This window comes from Solanum lycopersicum, chromosome 5 (genome assembly GCF_036512215.1).
Source record: "Solanum lycopersicum chromosome 5, SLM_r2.1".
Taxonomy (NCBI): Eukaryota; Viridiplantae; Streptophyta; class Magnoliopsida; order Solanales; family Solanaceae; genus Solanum; species Solanum lycopersicum.
The window spans coordinates 5414454-5433969 of NC_090804.1; the positions used below are offsets into that span (position 1 = coordinate 5414454).

A 19516-nucleotide genomic window follows, 5' to 3' on the forward strand; every position below is an offset into this window, starting at 1 on the left:
AATGGTACCAAAATCAATAGAAGAAGTGCATAATATTGTACCTGCAAACTTGCTAGACTCAACATTATTCTTGGAATCCTCTCCTGAACTATCAATTTGAAACTGCTGTAACAAGCTCATAATGTGACCATATTGTTCCTGTGTAATAACAGCATTTGATTTACTGTTTTCTTGTGAGCATTCTTTCCCATGTGCATTAGCCACAATCCTTCTTCCTCTGAAGTTTTGATTATTGTTCTGCCTGAACTGTTGTGGATTGAACTGTTGTGGATTGTTTACTCTATTATTAGGAGCATTACTCTTTGGAGGGTATCCATGTAGTTTATAACACTTCTCCTTAATATGACCTTGTTTCTTACAGAAATCACAGATCAAAACACTTCTGTTATTGTTGTTACTCAATTCACCATTACTTGAAAAAGTAGTTCTATATCCTCTTCCACCTTGTGATCCTCTGCCAGCATTTGCATTTAGTGATACTGACTCCATAGGTGTACGACTGGTAGGCCTGTATTCTCTTTGTTTTTCCTCTTGAATCAACAGAGAGAACGTCTGTGCAGTAGAAGGGAGAGGACTCATCATGAGTATGTTACCTCTAATCACAGTGTAAACTTCATTTAATCCCATAAGGAATTGTATCAATCGTCTATCCTGTTCTGATTTGTGCATTCTATCTTTGGCGCCACAAGTACATTTACATGTGCATATGCTTTTGGTGTTCAAAGTGTTTAATTCTTCCCACAGGTTCTTCAATTTTGTGTAATAGACAGTGATGTCTAGTGTTCCTTGTGTTAAATCATCAATCTCCTTTTGAATCTGATATAATTTTGCACCATTTGTCTGATCATATCTGTCTTCTAGCTCCTTCCAACGCTCACACGAATTGTTAACATATTCAACACTATCTGCAATCTCTTTGGTAAGAGAATTCAATATCCATGAAGTTACCATATCATCACATCTCTGCCATTGACGAGCTTGTGGTGAATTCTCAGCAGGTTTTGCACAACTTCCATCAATAAAACCTGTCTTGTTCTTCACAGATAAAGCTCGTAAGATACCTCTTCTCGATGATCTGTATCCAACTCCATCAAATTGAGCTGGAACAAGTGGTGATCCTGGATTGTCTGAAGGAACGTAGAACACACTATTCATATCAATTCTAGTAGCAGTTGTTTGGCTTGTGACTTCTCTCATGGCAAACTGATGAATTTGGATTAAGAACCAGGATCAAACACAGATCCTACAATGACAATAACGAAGGAATCTACCCCTGCTCTGATACCATAATAAGAACTCACTGATGCAGTGAGTCAAGAGCTCCAATGGCTCTAATGAACTCAATGATACAATTTGATAACTGCCATTGTCGAAAGGAAGAAGAAGAGAGAAGCAATCTGTTTTCCTTTCAATTGTGTTCTCTTTCATCTCTGACTTCCTTTACATTATATACATGTGATTTAGAATTGCAGAAAAAAAATGTGATTACATTAGCTAACAATATAACCAATTAACTAACTAACCACGTGACTTAACTAACTAACCATGTGACTAACAATTAATAGGAAAGTTAACTAACTCTCCTTGGTATCTAACAATTCTCAATAGAAATATACATACTTGAATATATAACGATAGTCAAAATATTTAGTTAATTCATAATGATTATCTTCTAGGGAGTGTAATATTTTGAAACCCTAAGATTAAATTTTAACAAATAAACACATAATGACAACTAAGTAAATATGAAAAGAAGATTTGCGCTCAAAGTCTGGATAATCCAATATCTTTTAAAAGGAATCGATGCACTAATTCATAAGACCAGTATATAACTATCAACATTAACAATGGTTTCCCTCTAATTTAAAAAACATATACCTTCATCATGATTGGCTAATCATATGGCTCCATATCATTAGCATATAACTATCCAATAATTGATTTTTGACCCTAGGTTTTAATGTCTAACATTATGCATTGAATATACGTATAAAACTGCTAGTGATTAAATAATTTCACTCTACTAAAATAATATAAAATATTAATTGATTGGTACCTATTTTCATATCACGTTGTGAACCAAAAACGATTGAAAATTTTACTTGGAAATTCTTTACTTCCTTTGTTCTCCTCGTCGACGCCGCACAAGGTAAGTCTTCTGCTCCTCTTTATTTTTATTTAATTATGTATTAATAAAAATAACTTTTTATTAATTTATTTTAATACTTTAGACTTGACTCATTATTTTTTAATAATAAACAAATTACCCATAAACTAATTAACTGTAGTTATATGACTATTCAAAATTATCAAAAATGATCTTTATATCATCCCCTTGCAAAAAGATTCAAATATTTCTTCTATGGAATTGATATCTTTGTGCTGAAGTCTTAAATTGTTTGAAAAATGCCACATAGAAATGAAAGTATTCTAAGGATTAAAGTAAACAAGTTTGGTTTTAAATGGCATATGAGTTGACAAAAGTCTAGGTGTAGTGAAAGATGCAAAATTAGGGACAAGACCATCAACATAGAGACTAATTTCCAAGAATGGAATAAGATCATGAGGGTTCTTAATGAGTGAAGGGTAATTTTGTTCAAAAACAAGATATTTCATTTGATTCACTAAAACAAATAAAAGAAATTTTAATCAAGTGATTCCTGATCTAGGAGATGTGACAATGATCAGGGATGGAGCCACGTAGGTTTCAGGGTGTCCAAAAAAACGCTATATATACACGTAAAATTTTGATTTAATATTTGTATATATATAAAAGCTGGACTTGTGAAATACCTAAGTGAGATGCAGTGGAGTTGGCAATAGGTGGCGCATCCTTACACTTAGCGGGGTTCAATTCCCCGCAGGGTGTATCATTTTTCTTTAATTATTTTTAACTTCTTGAATTTACTTAATTAAAAAGAGATGCGTGAATTCCCTTTAACACTAATTATTTTTTTCCAATTAAAATTGAATTGTTTCCTTAAATTTTAATATCTTTTCACTATGAAATAATATTTTCTAAAATTTAATACTTTTTCCTTTCTTTTGGTAGAGTTAAGAGCAATTCCTTACACTCATCACTAAGTTCATCCTCTTGTAAACTTGGAGGAATTTGGGGAGAAGTTTGAGATTTTGAACATGTTTTAAAGTGTATAGAGGAGTGTTTCCTTTAGTTTGTGTGATAACAATAAGTGGATATATATAGAGCGCTCTCTCTCTTATATATATATATATATATATATATATATATATGTTGAATGCCTTGAATCGGACCCGCTACAAACAGAAAGGACGGGGGTTTCGCTGCCCGGTCAGCGAGTCGGGGGGTCCAGGGGGGCGACGCGCCCCCTGGCCTGGGGGTCCGGGGGGGGGGGGGGGGGCGGAGACGCCCCCGGCCCGACGGTATACAATGTTGTTGTATTGGGCCCTTAATTTTCTGTTGATTCTGTATGTTGGGCCCAAGTCTGTTAGGGCGTAACTTAGCACTATATATAGACGCTATGGGAAACCCTATTCTGTAATTCTGTTTTTGCCTCTCCATAATAAAACTGCTCCCTCTCTTCCCGTGGACGTAGCCAATTTATTGGTGAACCACGTAAATCTGTTGTCTTGTTTTTCGCGTTTATATTTTCTCGTATTATCTCAAATTCCGCACAACAATATATATATATATATATATATATTAATCTTTTTTGGTTTACAGGGCCCATCCGGAGGTGACGCTCCTAACATAATTTTTTCCCCATACATCAACTCAAACTCGAGACATATGATTAAGGGTGAAACACTTCTATCAGTGCACTATAACCCATGTTGGTGCTATATATAATCAATTATATTATTGTTATCACATGACAGATGATTTAGCTCTCTCTCTCTATATATTCAATTATTGCTATTACATTGCTGGTGATTTAGCTTTATATATATATATATTCAATTATTTTTATCACATGGCCGGCGAATCTAATCCTAGGGCTTGTCTGACTTTAAGATTCTTATAATTTAATAAAATATAAAGTCGCTTAAACTTTATTAGATGAGAGTAAGGTTTGTATTATTTTATGGTATAAGATTACATCTTGCTCAAAAATACATTAACACATTAAAGAATAATAAAAAGTTTGAGACTGTTAGAAATAAAAATATAACTCTAAATTCAAAGTCAAGAATTCTATACATCGAATGCTATAAATATATATATATTTTTAAATTTACTATTAGGTTATCGATCAACTCGTTAAAAAAAAACTCAAACCGTTAAGAACCGATATTACAATAATAAAAAATAACCCATTAAAAAAAAATTCAAACCGTTAAAAATTGATATTTCAATAATAAAAAAAATAATACCTTTAAACTAATACCTTTTTTTTATATTTGAATTATCGATTTGAATTCAATATTAAACCGACAAAAAAAGTTGTTTGCAACCACCCTTTAAGCGCTAACTTGTACTCATCATTAACTTAATTTATTCAGGGCCAATTTCGTAATTTGTTATAATGCATTATTGTTTCACTAATCCTTCAAGATATGCCTTTTACAATCATTTGAAATTTGAAATTTATCCTTAAAAAAAAAATAGAACTTCAAAAAATCAATATGATATATAATTAAATGGTGTTTTGATTTATTCTTTTTTGAATAGAAGTGAAAGAAATTGGACAAAACATAAGCATAGTCTATTTTTAAAAAATGTATATGACGCTTTGATAAGAAGTGCTTCCTTCCAAATAAAGCTCCGCATGATACGAATCTAATTTAACATACTTCAATACGAATACTAGACACCCTTAAAATCGAAAAGGAAAATAACCGCACTGTGAAAAGCACTTGTTTGTAACCAAATAAAGAAATATGATTTTATACATAGTTTTCAACAATTGAAGTTGTGAACATATATCGTCGTATGATCTTAATGTTACAATATTAATCTCAAATACTTCAATTCAACACTGACTTTTAAAACAAACAATTGCATTTAGTTGACATATAGAATATTAATGCTTAGTCAGATATACAAAAACTTTATTTCGGACTCTTGAAATTTTTGTTCAATAATATCATTGAGTTTCTCACTCATTTCTCTAGTAAAATAATTCTTCCAATCCCCGATTTCTCCTTTACGAAAGAACACTTTATTTTCTGCTCCGTCTGACAATTTCCCATTTGTATTCACCTCCAAGTTGCTCAAATTCTCAAAGCTACACATTCTTAATATTTCATCCGTCACTCCACAATTTTCTTCCTCTATGGAAAATGGACATTCCAAAAATTCAGCCAAGTGTTTAAGTTGAAGTTTGGGTTGCGCTTTAATTTCTTCATACATCAAGAAAAGTACTTTTTTAGGCTTTTCTATACTTTGTTTCCAATAATCCGATACGTGATTCCAAAACGGACCATAAGGGCTCACCCCTTACAAAAAGATTCAAGTTTTTCTTCAATGGGATGCATATCTTTATGATGAAGTCTTAAATTGTTTGTAAAATGCCACAGAGAAATAAAGGTGTCCTTAGGATTCCTACACAAGTAAACAAGTTTGGTTTTTGAATCTTGGACAGATTTCGGCAATGAAGCAAAGGGCATATGAGTTGACAAGAGTCTAGGTGAAGTGAAGGATGCAAAATTAGGGACACGACCATCGACATAAAGACTAATTTCCAAGAATGGAATGAGCTCATGAGGGCTCTTAACAAGTAAAGGGTGATTTTGTTCAAAAACAGAATATTTCTTTCGGTTCACTAAAGCAAATAAAAGAGATTTTAACCAAGTGGTTCCTGATTTAGGAGGTGTAACAATGATGATATCACTATCTTGAGCATGAAATTGTTGTTGACATGCAATCACACCTTGAATTGTTCTGGGCGATGCCCAAAAACCTTGATAGTTATAAATATATGATCCCATCCATCCTTTTTCTTTTGGTAAGATTGAGAAAAAGTTCTTACCCTCTTCACTTAGGCCCTCTTGATCTTGTAAGTGTTTGGGAAGAGAAGTTGTCATGGTTTTGATTTTCGAAAGTTGAGTAATTTCTTCTAGTTTGTATGATGAAGGTTTACTCATAAGTGTATATATAAAGACAAGTAGACAAGAAACTTCAAATAGAGCTCTTGTTTTACATTATTATATTAATAAAGTTGTTGTGGGGTTAGGTTAGAAAACACTTCTTTTTCCCTACTAATAATTGAAAAGGCAAAGCAAGAGAACTAGACAAAACACTTCAGAGATAGCTCTTGATTAGGCATATCCATGGGTAAATATTTTAATAAAGAATTTTTTAAAATTCATATATAGTAGTACTTGTTAGTTGTCTCTTTAAAAATTTTATCAGGAAAACTCAATTGAATAAAATCTTGATTAGGGAGAAAATAGTACATCACATATTTTACTATTATTGATTAAAATATCACTTAATATCTCGAAAATGATACATTCTGATCTTATATATCAATTTCTCAATATTGAGGTCGATAATGCCTTGAGTAATGATTAATGAACATGTAAAACAGTACCAATATATTACTAGTAGAATTTTTGTGATATATATGTTGTTGTTACATTAATCTCAAATACATATACTCCATTATTATATTTCAAAATAAATAAAATAACTCTTAATCAAATGTATGAAAATTTCAGTCCAGATCCTTGAAATTTTTGTTCAATGATATTATTGAGTTTCTCACTCATCTCTCTAGTAAAATAATTCTTCCAATCTCCAATTTCTCCTCTACGAAAGAACACTTTATTTTCCTCTCCAGTAGACAACTTTCCAGTTGTATTCACCTCCAAATTGCTCAAACTCTTAAAGCTACACATTCTTAATATTTCATCTACAATTCCACAATTTTCTTCCTTTATAGAAAATGGACATTCCAAGAATTCAGCCAAACGCTTAAGATGCATTTTTGGTTGTTCTTTAATTTCTTCATACATCAAGAAAAGTACTTTATTAGGATTTTCTATGCTCTTTTTCCAATAATCTAACATGTGATCCCAAAATGGACCATAAACGCTCATCCCCTTACAAAAAAGATCAAACATTTCTTCAAGGGAATTTGTATCTTTGTGATGAAGTCTTAAGCTGTTTGCAAAATGCCACACAGAAATGAAAGTGTCTTTAGGATTCCTACATAAGTAAACAAGTTTGGTTTTTGAATCCTGAACAGATTTTGGTAATGAAGCAAAGGGCAAATGAGATGATAAGAGTCTAGGTGTGGTGAAGGATGAGAAATCAGGGACTTGTCCATCAACATAGAGTGTAAGTTCCAAGAAAGGAACAAGATCATGAGGGTTTTTGATAAGTAAAGGGTGATTTGGTTCAAACATAGGATGCTTCATTCGATTCACTAGAGCGAATATTAGTGATTTTAACCAAATAGTTCCTGATTTTGGATTTGTAACAAGAAAGATATCACTATCTTGAGCTTGAAATTGTTGTTGACACGCAATCGCACCTTGAAGCAATCTTGGTGATATCCAAAAACCTTGATAATTATAGATATATGATCCAATCCATCCTTTTTCTTTTGGTAGGATAGAGAGCAATTTCTTACACTCTTCACTTAGGCTATCCTCTTTTAAGTATCTCGGAGGAAAAGTTTGAGATGTTGTCATGATTTTGAGAATTGAATATTTTCTTCTAATATTTGCGGTTTTATAACAGATACACACAAATACACTTAAATATTATTTCATACAATTCATGTGAGCTCACAATTCATATTTTTCATGTCTTTCTACGAGTAATAATTACTCATTCAGCTTTTAATCATTTCATACATTTCATGTGAGCTCACAATTCATATTTTTCATGTCTTTCTACGAGTAATAATTACTTATTCATCTTTTAATCAAGAGTGCGTATTAACGTAAGTGTCAATACTTAGTGTGACAGTCAAACTTCACTTTAATTTGTCTTGTCCTCTTTGTTGAGAAATGATTTCAATCATAACTCTTTTTATTTATTTATTTGATATTTTCTCTTTTTTACTTGTTGTTTGAACACTGAAATGTGATCTTTAAAAAAATGTAGTTACAAAGTTTTAAACAATATATTTTAAAATTGAATTGCGTATGAATATGCATTTAAATTGATTTAAAAAAAAAAAAGAAAATGAAAGTAGATTTGCTTATACATTACTATCTTAGGCCCTATGTACGAAATTATAATGATATGCTGTTATTTTATGAATGTATACCAATGTTTTAAAAGGCGGGGAGACATGAGACGAGATAGAAAACACAATATAACAATGCGCTTTATATAGGCGATGAATCTTTACATAGTTTGATCATCTTGTGATCATTGTTTCCTACTCGATTACTATACTACTAAAAACACTAATGTATAATACATTCAACTTCAAACGCAAAGTCATGTCCTAAGTTAACTAGACGATTAAGTGAAACCTAAGTTAACCAGTCGACTGAGTCCTATGCTAACTCAAAGTCATATTCACTTACAAAATGTCAGAATCCTATGTTGATTAGTCCTTTGAGATTTGAGTCATATGTTAACTCACCGTCTTCAACACTTCCCCTCAAACTAGTGAGAGGAGGGTCATCCACTCCTCGCTTGTCTAAAATCCTGTACTTGGTTAGTGGCTAAGTGTGAATGTCTGTAATGATCCAAACCGTCGTTATTTAGAAAAAGCAAAACTTTGAGCCACTGTCCAGATGCAACTAGGCGGTGACGCCACAACGGGGTAAGTTGGCTGGCGCCTGAGCGTGATAGGGGAGGCAGAGTGTAAATAACGCAAAATCTTAATTTCTCCTTCTTTCTAAAATACCTAATTTTAGATGTAAACCACCCAAGAAACCTCCCCCCCCCCCTCCAAAAAAAAAAAAACCTGCTCTAAGCTTAGGAAGGAGGGAGAAAAAGATTTCTAGCATAAGGAGATCGATGGATTGTTGATTTCCGGTGAAGATTACCGTCACGGAGCTCGGGAACAAGAATCAAAGGCAAGAACTAAGCTGCTTAGCTCCCAGGTAGGCTAGGTTTATTAATTGAATAGTTATAAATTTGTCACTTAGTGTGTAATATCTTGATCTTGGCGGTAGAATTCATGCATAGGCATTTGTGTATGAAAGGAGAATGTTGTAATGGTAGCCTAGGGGTTACCTCAGAAGTATAACATATGGGGAAGTCCTAATCAATGAACTAGGGTTAGGTGATGGTTGTTATTTCATGTTGTGTGATGTATGTTTGTCCTTGCTTCATTACAATACATGTATGTATACGAATGTTACATAATTGGATGAATGATGAGTATCATGAATCATGACTTGATTGTATGTATATTTGAGAATATACTTATGATTGTGGCTTGTTGAATATATCGGGTGTTGCATTCCGACTCATTAACTTGGATCGATTGCCATATTGCGGCATAAACATGGAATCAATTGCCACGTTCCTGCATAAACATGGGATCGATTATCACATTATGACATAAGCATTAGATCGGATACCACGTTTCGATACGCTAACATTTTGGGTGTGAATTTCAAGAGAGGACCATTGACTTGACATAATTATATAGCTTTGAGAATGTGGAATTGTTCATTGATCTTGATGTATATTTGGTTGGTGCATTATTTATGGATTAATGTGTGGATTGCGGTGTGGTAAGCTAGTTGGATATACTATTCATGTAGGGGATTGGGAATGGTTAGGTTTCCAATCTGAATGTGATACGGCAGGTAGAGACAAGGGTCAAGTGTCATTAAGTGCTACATTAGGAAGGTAGTGTTGGATATTGTCATGGCGAGTTGGAGGTGGTGTTATGTTGTATTTTGTACTGATACTATTCTTGCCATGTCTTTTGACATAGTCTTGATGCAGGATCAGTGATGTCTCATAAGTGAAGACAAAGATAATCTCCAGCAGCTTCCATATTTCCTTCCGTGTGATGAAAGTTGTGTCATTTACTTTTGTTGCATCTTGTACTCTTAATAGCTCTGTTACTTGGTTAGACTAGATCCCTTGAGGTGCTGATTACTTTACATGTATTAACTAGAATTGTGTTACAACCTCTTACTTATAAATCTTCATGAATTTCTTTCTATTTTCAGTTTTCCTTAATCTTTCGCATGTTTTAAATGGTGGAAAATTGAGGGTTCTCCTACTTAGGTGTTAGAGTAGGTGCTTTACAACCCGATGGGTCGGATCGTAGCAATGCCAGTATGAGAAATGACTGAAATACCTTTATTAATCTAAGCATGCAGGTTGATGGAAATGAGAAAAGTCTTGTTGTCAGCGTCATCCTAAAAAATGACTTCTACAATGCATGAATCTGAATTCAACCGAGCTTCAATACTAGTATAGAATACCACTGGGAAACGAAAACAAACATAACATAGCGGAAACATTCATTTCCATCGACAAAAAAGTAATTTTAAAAGTAACACAAGTTTCAATCTAATGAATTTCTAAGAGAGTTTTGAAACTTCAACAAAATTTTACATTTGAATATGGAAGTTTATATGAATCTTCCTAAAATATAATATAATAGTAACGATCTAGGTTGTGATGCAATTGTTGTGACTCTTTTATCCTTAATCAAAAATGTTGAATTTGAGCTCGTGAAAATGAAAAAAAAAGAAGGTCTTGTTGGGACTTGAGAGCATCACCCGAAAAAAAAAACGCCATACAAATACATGAATGCAAATTTAATCAAGATACAATACGAGTCCCAAACATCAATGGAAAATTATTATAAGAATGTGAGTTTAGACCGTCATCCGTCGGAACAAAAATAATAATTCTGATAAAAAATGTTGATGCCCAGGGTCGAACTGGGGACCTTCAGTGTGTAAGACTGACGTGATAACCACTACACCACACCAACTTCATGCTATTAAAAATCTACAATTTTCTATTTAGATATCAAATAAACAAGAAAAAAATAAAAATTATATAATATGATATTATTAGATGTAAATAAAACTATTACTAAAATGTTGCAATTTCTGAGGATCATTATTATTAAGATATTGTTAACTTATTGCATAACTTTGTTCTTTGGGTGAAAATTATATTTTCCAAATATGCTGACATAGATTTATACAAATAAAATTGAAAGTAGAATTGCATACACATTATTTTCTCAGACATTATTTATGAAATTATTTTAAATATGTTATTATTTTGTGATATTTATTTGTGCACATAAAAAAATAAATTAAAACTTAATTAAAAGATACATTTATATATTAGGGAAAAGGGTCTGATATACCCCTCAACTTTGTCATTTAGAGCTGATATACCCCTCGTTATAAAAGTGGCTCATATATACCCCTGCTTGTAAACAAATGGCTCACATATACCCTTTTCCTCTAACGGAAATGAAAAAAATATTAATTTTAATTTAAATTTTTATTATCTTTTTCTAAAAAATATAATCCTATATGAGTAAATTTAATCCTCGTCAAACATATTTTTTTGACTTTTTTTTGTTTCAATGACTAATTTATAATTATTATTTTGATAATCAAATTTATTTATGTTTCACGAATATTCTTGTAAAACTTATTGTAGATGACCAAATTTTTTATTCGAATACGAAATTTAATTACAATACACAAAAAAATAGTTTAATTTTTTTTCTTTAAACTAAGGAATGAAAGAAAAAAACAAAATAAGAATAAGAAACTCAAATAATCATAATAAAAGAAGTCAAAAAATAATTTTTGTATGAAAAAAATTAAAATATACCTTGAACTTTGATTGAAGAATCATATACACCCCTAAATAATTTTTTTAAAAAAATTAGAAGTAACAAATATAAATTTAAAACTAATTTTTTAACTTCCGTTAAATGAAGGGTATATGTGAGCCATTTTGTAACGGCAGGGGTATATGTGAGCCGTTTGTATAACGGTAAGGGCATATATGAGCCACTTTTATAACGAGGGGTATATCAGCTCTAAATGACAAAGTTGAGGGGTATATCAGACCCTTTTCCCTATATATTATGTCATTATTATTTAGAGAGGATAAATAATTAATCCTCTTTGCCCAAAAAAAAAAAAAGGATAACTCTTTGGATTTACGAGGATCCCAATGTGTAAAGATGTAACGGATTTTGCTTCTATAAATTCAAAGATGAATTTTGCAAAAACACTTTCACTACCAAAAAAAAAAGTCTTGTGTATCTCTATTTTCTCCCTATTTTGATTTCTTGGTATGTTTTTTCTATATAGATTTATTTTGATTTTCTTTGTATGTGTTTTGAAAGAGCGAAGTTGATTTTTTGATCTATTAAATAAGTTCTGGTTGATGATTAACTTGTTTTTATTTCTTATTTTTTTTCTCTATAGAAAAGGATCAAACATGTCTCTAGACTATTACATTTTAGCTCATTTATATCTTTTGATTAACCATTAACGTTGAATGTTTTAGAAAAACTATATAAATTCACATAACATTTAATAAAATACAATTTTAAATTGACCTCTAAAGGTTGAAATTTTCAATTGTTTTTTAATGACAAAACAATCGATCTCCAGAGGCCGATTTGTATTCTTTCTTGGCTCTAAAAAAAAAATCTCTGGAGGTCAATTTTGTTAAAAATATTATTTTTGTTCGATCTTTGTTTGCATTTTCTTGAGGACTTATGCCAAAAAATCTACTACAGAGGTTGATTTTGTAAGAAAAATATTTTTGTGGAATCGACTTTCAAAGGTTTTTAGCAAAAAATAAATTTAAATAGTATAAATATATATTTTTTTTTTTTAAAAAAAAACAAAGTTTGATAAGAGTTAGGGTTGAGTAAATTTAAAATTGAGTGAGTGAATTTATTTAATTGGGATCGGAGTACCCCTATTGTTATATGTGCTTATTCAAGTTGTTGATATGTGAAACTCAAACAATTGGGAAGCTATATATGAAGAAGTGTAGATCGATACTTAGATTGAATTTTCAATTGAATTGTGTGGATTTAGATTATCTTTGTTAAATGTTGTTGAAATATTAATTTAAAAATGGAGTAGGAATTATATATTATTACTATAAGATTTGTTATTTAATATTTATTTAATACACGTCTAGTTAGAATTTATCTATACTAGTTCATATTATTATAGGGTTTCTAGTAAGATTTATGGAACTTAAGAATCGTAGAGTTTATGAATAAGATATTTCGTTTAAATATTTTTACGTATTTTATTTATTTTTTCTAGGCCAAAATGGAAAATGGGCATGCTCAAAGGTCAAAATATGAATGTCTTCTTTTTGGTATGTTATCTTTTTAAAATTTAATTAGCGTTTAATCACAGATTTTGAAATTTTATTTACAAATATTTATTTGATCATGAAACTTAATTAGATTTTGAAAACCTGACCTTTAAATATTTTTCAAATTCCCAAAAGCTAGTTTAGACCAGTTTTGGGAATCCACACACGACAAATTAAATATTTTTTCAAGTAAAATGCATGTTCGAACACAATTTCCAATTTAAGGAATCCAAATTTTTAAGTTTCAACTTCAAAATTTGCGACGAAGTTGACGTCAAATCCGACTTCTTCATTTATTTCATCTTATTTTTATTTCGAAATTTACAGATCTAGATGACACTCTCTACCCCCTTAGTATTGGTCTAGCTGTTGATGTCACCAAGAACATTGAAGGTATAATCACTTGACATGTAATTCAAAAGTTTTAAAATAATAATTATCTAATTATGTCTCTAATTTAGATATTAAATTGCATCTACAGATTTTATGGTTGAAAAGCTTGGTATAGAACAAAGCAAAATTGTTGAGTTGGGTAATTTATTGTACAAGAATTATGGAACCACAATGGCAGGCCTTAGGGTATTTTTTTTAAGCATTAAATTTTGATCATAGAAAGAAAGTTTGATTTTTGACAATTTTTTATTAACTCAATAAGACAACTTGTTTATTTTTTGTAGGCAATTGGCTACAAGTTTGACTATGATGAGTATCATAGGTGAGTATTTGGACTTGATTATAAACTCACACTAATGTTTTATATTATTGAATTTAATGTTTTGAATGAAATGTCCCATATCGGAACGAAATTTTAAAGACTTGGGTAATTCTTTTCTTTTTAAGCTATTATCTAAAATATGAGATCTCACATTCATTTAACGTGGTATACAATGTGTGGGCCTCTCGACCGTGTGAAAGTTGTGAATATACTCTTCATCCATGATTGTGTATGCTTCATCTAGATAGTTTGTAAGCATGGAGGTGTTGAAAGAAATGTCCCACATTAGACGGATGAAATCTTGAAACTTTTTATATAGTTTGATAATTCTTGTTTATTTGATTTAGATTCGAAATTCATTTGATGTTTGATGTGCAGTTTTGTCCATGGTGAATTGCCTTATGAGAAATTGAGGCCTGACCCTATTTTGAGAAGTCTTTTGCTAAGCCTATCAATCCGCAAAGTTGTAAGTCCATAAACACAATCCATAAGTGTAAATATTATGTTTTTGTGAATTTTTTATTTGAACCATCTCGTATTTGTATTTTTAATCTGAACTATTATTCACTTTTTTTTTTTATCAAAACACACCTCAAATTAATAAATTCAGTATTCATGTGAACGAAATTTTGTGGGCAAATTAACTTGATTGTCACATGTTTTTTAGCTTCTACTTAGCTTGAAGGTGTGTTTTGATTAATGATTAGTGAATAGCGATAGTTCAAATAGAGAACGTAAATACCTAATAGTTCAGGTTGTAAACTAACAAAAATGTGAAACTTGAGGTGTGTTTTTGACGTTTCTAAATTATTATTTTTAATTTTCTTTTTGTGTAACAGATCTTTACTAATGCTGATGAGGTCCATGCTCTCAAAGTTCTTAATAAACTTGGATTGGAAGATTGTTTTGAAAGGATAATATGCTTTGAGACTCTTAATCCAATTGACAAGAGCAACGCTACTACTACTTATGGCTCTAATGAGATCTTTGATATTATTGGACATTTTTCTCAACCTAAGGCTAACTCAATGTTGCCAAAAACACCAACTCTTTGCAAACCTTCACAAGTTGCCATTGAAAGGGCATTAGAGCTTGCCAACATCATTAATCCACACACAACTGTAAGAGTTTTACATTCTGTCTGACTAAGTTTCTAAAATCAACTTATTTTAAAAAATACTTTTTTTGTTGTTAAAGTGAGACGATGTTTGTGTTTGACCAATAAATTTTAAATTGAGTTACTAAAAGTGTTTCTAAGAGTATTTTTCTCAAAAATATTACTATTGGGAAAAAACTAGAGTATATTCTCTAGAAACACTTGTTTTTTTTTTTGCAATAGTCTGGTCAAACATCTTGCTTTTTGAAGGAAAAAAAATACATACTTTTGACTTTTAAAAAACTTGTTCGAATAAACTATTAATATATATTCATCTCGAAGGATTTCTATTTTTCAGCTTTTCTTTGAAGATAGTGTGTGTAACGTTCAAGCTGGCAAACGTGTAGGTCTTGATACAGTTCTAGTAAGTACTTCTACTTTATCTGTTTTATTTTATATGATTTTTTTATTTTTTTTAATCTGTTTCATAAATAACAACACAATATTTATATATACAGAAATCCTTTTAACTTATCAATTTTATTTTTTTATCATTAACACAAGACACTCTTATAACCACAAAAAATCATGCTACCGTCAAAGTTGTAAGGTTTTTATATGATACGTAAATAAAAATTAATCTTTCTTAAATTACGTATCAAGTCTCATATGTTATATTGTTGGTTATAATTTTCAGGTTGGGAAGTCCCAAAAAGTTGTAGGTGCAGATTATGCAGTAGAAAGTATCCACAACATAAAGGAAATATTACCACAACTTTGGGAAGTTGAGAAGGTGGCTGAAGTTACCTACTCTGGTGTTGCTGTGGAGACATCTGTCATAGCTTAGATATATATATATATATATATATATATATATATATATATATATATATATATTCCAAATTTATTGTCAAATTGATTTAAATGATTATGTTGATGTTTTGTTGTCATTATTATCAGTTAATTAGTCTTGAATTCTATTTGGTTGAATTTTGTTAAATTCTTGTATTGTTATTTTTTATTTACTTTGCGTGTAATTATGTGCTAGTTAATCCTCGATGAACTTTCCGCACCACAAGAATTGCACACCAATAACTCAGAGAATGTTTTCTAAGAAGGGCTTGAAAGAAGAAAATGAAATAGGAACAATCGTGCTGGTCGTAATAAATCGACTTTCATGCTAGTTCTTGCTCCAGCATAAAAGTTTCATTTCAGGAAAGGACGACGTACTATGATACTTTCCGTTTTGAGTTTGCTTCACTTCCTGAGCCCTCGCCACTTACTGCGACAGCTAAATTAATATCAAATATCAAAACAAATAATTGCATTAATTTTATTGGCATATGGCATATTGATGCCTAATCAAATGTAAAGAAAACTTAATCCAAATTCTTGGAACTTTTGTTTAATAACATGATTGAGTTTCTCACTCATTTCTTTAGTGAAGTAATTCTTTCAATCTTCAACTTTTCTTCCTCGAAAAAAGACTTTACTTTCCTCTCCAAATGACAATTTTCCATTTCTATTCACCTCTAAATTACTTTAATTATCAAAACTACACATTCTTAATATTTCATCATTCACTCCACATTTTTCTTTCTTGTATGGAAAATTCACCTTTCAAAAATTCAGTCAAGCGTTTAAGCTGAAGTTTGGATTGCGCTTTAATTTCTTCATACATAAAGAAAAGTACTTTATGTGAATTGATGTAGATTGAGAGTATGAAGAAGAAGAAGTAGTATATTAACAGTAATCTAGAAGCCTTCCAGATTGAAGACTACAGCTGAATTAAGAAGAAAACAGAATTCCCTCTTTCTCTCCCTTCCTATCTACATATATATACATATAAGAGAATAGACTAACAAATTAACTAACTCCTAACTAACTTGTTTACTAATTACAATTATACCCTATTATTCAAGTAACACCTTCTTTAATACTCCCCCTCAAGTTTGAAGGCATGAACAAGTTCATCACTCCAAACTTGGATAACAAGTATTCATGTTGAGATTTTCCTAATCCTTTAGTTAGCATATCGGCTTCTTGATCCTTTGTATGTAGATACTTTGTCTCGACTAAACCTTGTTGAATCTTCTCACGTATGAAATGACAATCTAACTCAATGTGTTTTGTTATTTCATGTAACACTGGATTAGCAGCAATTTGTATTGCTGATTTACTATCACTGTAAACACTGATTGGAGTTTGAATCTTAGCTCCCAACTCTTTGAACAATTTAACTATCCATGTAATCTCTGCTATAGCACTAGCCATACTTCTATACTCAGCTTCAGCTGAGCTTCTAGAGACTGTGGCCTGTTTCTTTGATTTCCAAGAGATCAAAGATTCTCCCATCTTCACCATAAATCCTGAGACTGATCTTCTAGTGTGTAAACAAGCTCCCCAATCTGCATCACAGTAAACTTTTAACTGTTTGGAGCTCTTACTGGACAGTAATACTCCTTGTCCTGCTTGGTTTTTAATGTATCTTACAACTTTGAGAGCAGCATTTAAATGGGATTGTTTTGGCTGATGAAGAAATTGACTAAGTGTTTGTGTAGCAAAAGCAATATCTGGTCTTGTAACATTCAGATATAATAACTTGTCAACTAATCTTCTGTACATTATTGCATCTTCTAGTAACTTGTCTTCTTTATTCTCTCCATTCACATCATCATACTCTTTAGTGGTTAGTTTAACATATGGATCTAATGGTGTACTAACTGGTTTAGCAGCACCCAATCCTACTTCAGAAATGATTTCTAAAGTATACTTCCTTTGATGCATTACAATGCCTTCTTGTGACCTGGCAAACTCAATTCCAAGAAAGTATCTTAGATCTCCCAAATCCTTCATCTTGAAAGTATCCAGTAGTATTCTCTTTGTATCCTTTATCAAACTCAGATCATTTCCAGTAATCATCGTGTCATCTACATATACCAGAATTACCACCAAAGATACACCAGTCCTTTTTGTAAACAATGAGTAATCTAGATGACTTTGAACAAAACCAAGATTAGACAGTGCCTCTGTGAGTTTTACATTCCACTGTCTAGGTGCCTGTTTCAAACTATACAAAGATTTAATGAGCTTACACACTGGTTTCTCCCCCTGCACATTAAAGCCTTTAGGAGTTTGAAAACCTTGAGGTAGTGTCATATACACTTCTTCTAGCAGATCACCCTGAAGAAATGCATTTGAAACATCCATTTGATGAACATGCCATTTCTCAGTAGCTGCAAGTGCTAATACACTTCTGATAGTGACCATTTTTACTACTGGAGAGAAGGTTTCTTGATAATCAATACCTTCTCTTTGATTGAATCCTTTGGCAACTAATCGAGCTTTAAACTTATCCACTTCACCTGAAGCTAAATACTTGATTTTGAACACCCATTTGCATCCAATAGCCTTCTTTCCTGGAGGCAATGAAACAATAGTCCAGGTGTTGTTAGCATCCAAGGCTGAAATTTCAGAAGTCATAGCTTCTACCCACCTCTGATCAGAACATGCTTCTTCAAATGTTGATGGCTCAACATTATTTCCAAACTTAGACAGAAATGTTTGGTATGATATAGGTAAGTGATCATAAGCAACATATTTATCAATAGAGTAAGCTGGCTTGTCTCCAGACTTAAGTTTTGCAGTAGCTACATAGTCTTTCGTCCATAGAGCAGCTTTACTATTCCTTGTAGACCTTCTTTGTTCTGTAATGGACACATCTACTGTAGGCATATTAGGTCCATCCTCAATTGTAGTTGACTTTGTAGAATCAGTAACCACATCTGCTGAGAATGTGGTAGGAAATAATTGCCATGCTGTAGAAGATGGGATTGCAAAAGGAAATGTAGATTCTCTGAACAATACATCTCTGCTAAGAAAAAAATACTTGTTCTTCAGATCATATAGTATATACCCTTTAGTGTTTTCACTATAACCCATATGAACAGCAACTACACTTCTTGGTTGGAACTTATCCTGAATATACATATTCTTGGCAAAACATAAGCAACCTAATACTCTCAAATGTAGAAGTGAGGATTGTTGCTTATGAAACTTTTCATAAGGTGATTTACCATGTAACACTTGTGTAGGTAGTCTGTTTATAATATATGCAACACTTAAGACACAGTGTCCCCAAAATTTTATAGGAATATGACCTTGGTACTTTATTGCTCTAGCTACCTCCAAGATGTGTTTGTGTTTTCTCTCAGCTATGCCATTCTGTTGAGGTGTATGAATACAAGTTCTTTGATGTACAATCCCTAGACTGGTAAACAACTTGTTGCATTTTGCATTCACAAACTCTGAACCATTATCAGTTCTGATGACCTGAACTTTGGAATGAAACTGAGTTTGCACTAAACAAAAGAAATTTTGTAGCACAACACAAACATAACTTTTCAACTTGATTAGGAATAACCACAGCATTCTTGTACAATCATCAACAATTGTTACAAAG

General features: G+C 31.6%; 2 protein-coding genes and 1 non-coding gene across 3 annotated transcripts; 1 reads left to right on the forward strand and 2 right to left on the reverse strand.

The window, feature by feature from the left end:
- Positions 1–6621: 6621 nt before the first annotated feature.
- Positions 6622–7620, reverse strand: LOC101259934 (cytosolic sulfotransferase 12-like). Its single transcript, XM_004239405.4, has one exon. The coding sequence runs from the start codon at positions 7618–7620 to the stop codon at positions 6622–6624; it is 999 nt and encodes a 332-aa protein (XP_004239453.1).
- A 3163-nt stretch (positions 7621–10783) lies between these two features.
- Positions 10784–10856, reverse strand: TRNAV-UAC (transfer RNA valine (anticodon UAC)). Its single transcript has one exon. It is a non-coding gene; the product is annotated as a tRNA-Val (tRNA).
- Positions 10857–14113: 3257 nt separating this feature from the next.
- LOC101260229 (uncharacterized protein C24B11.05-like) lies at positions 14114–16023 on the forward strand. The gene is made up of 4 exons (XM_019213902.3): positions 14114–14424; positions 14798–15079; positions 15413–15478; positions 15752–16023. The coding sequence occupies exons 1-4, from the start codon at positions 14329–14331 to the stop codon at positions 15899–15901; spliced, it is 594 nt and encodes a 197-aa protein (XP_019069447.3). The 5' UTR covers positions 14114–14328; the 3' UTR covers positions 15902–16023.
- The last annotated feature ends 3493 nt before the right edge of the window (positions 16024–19516 follow it).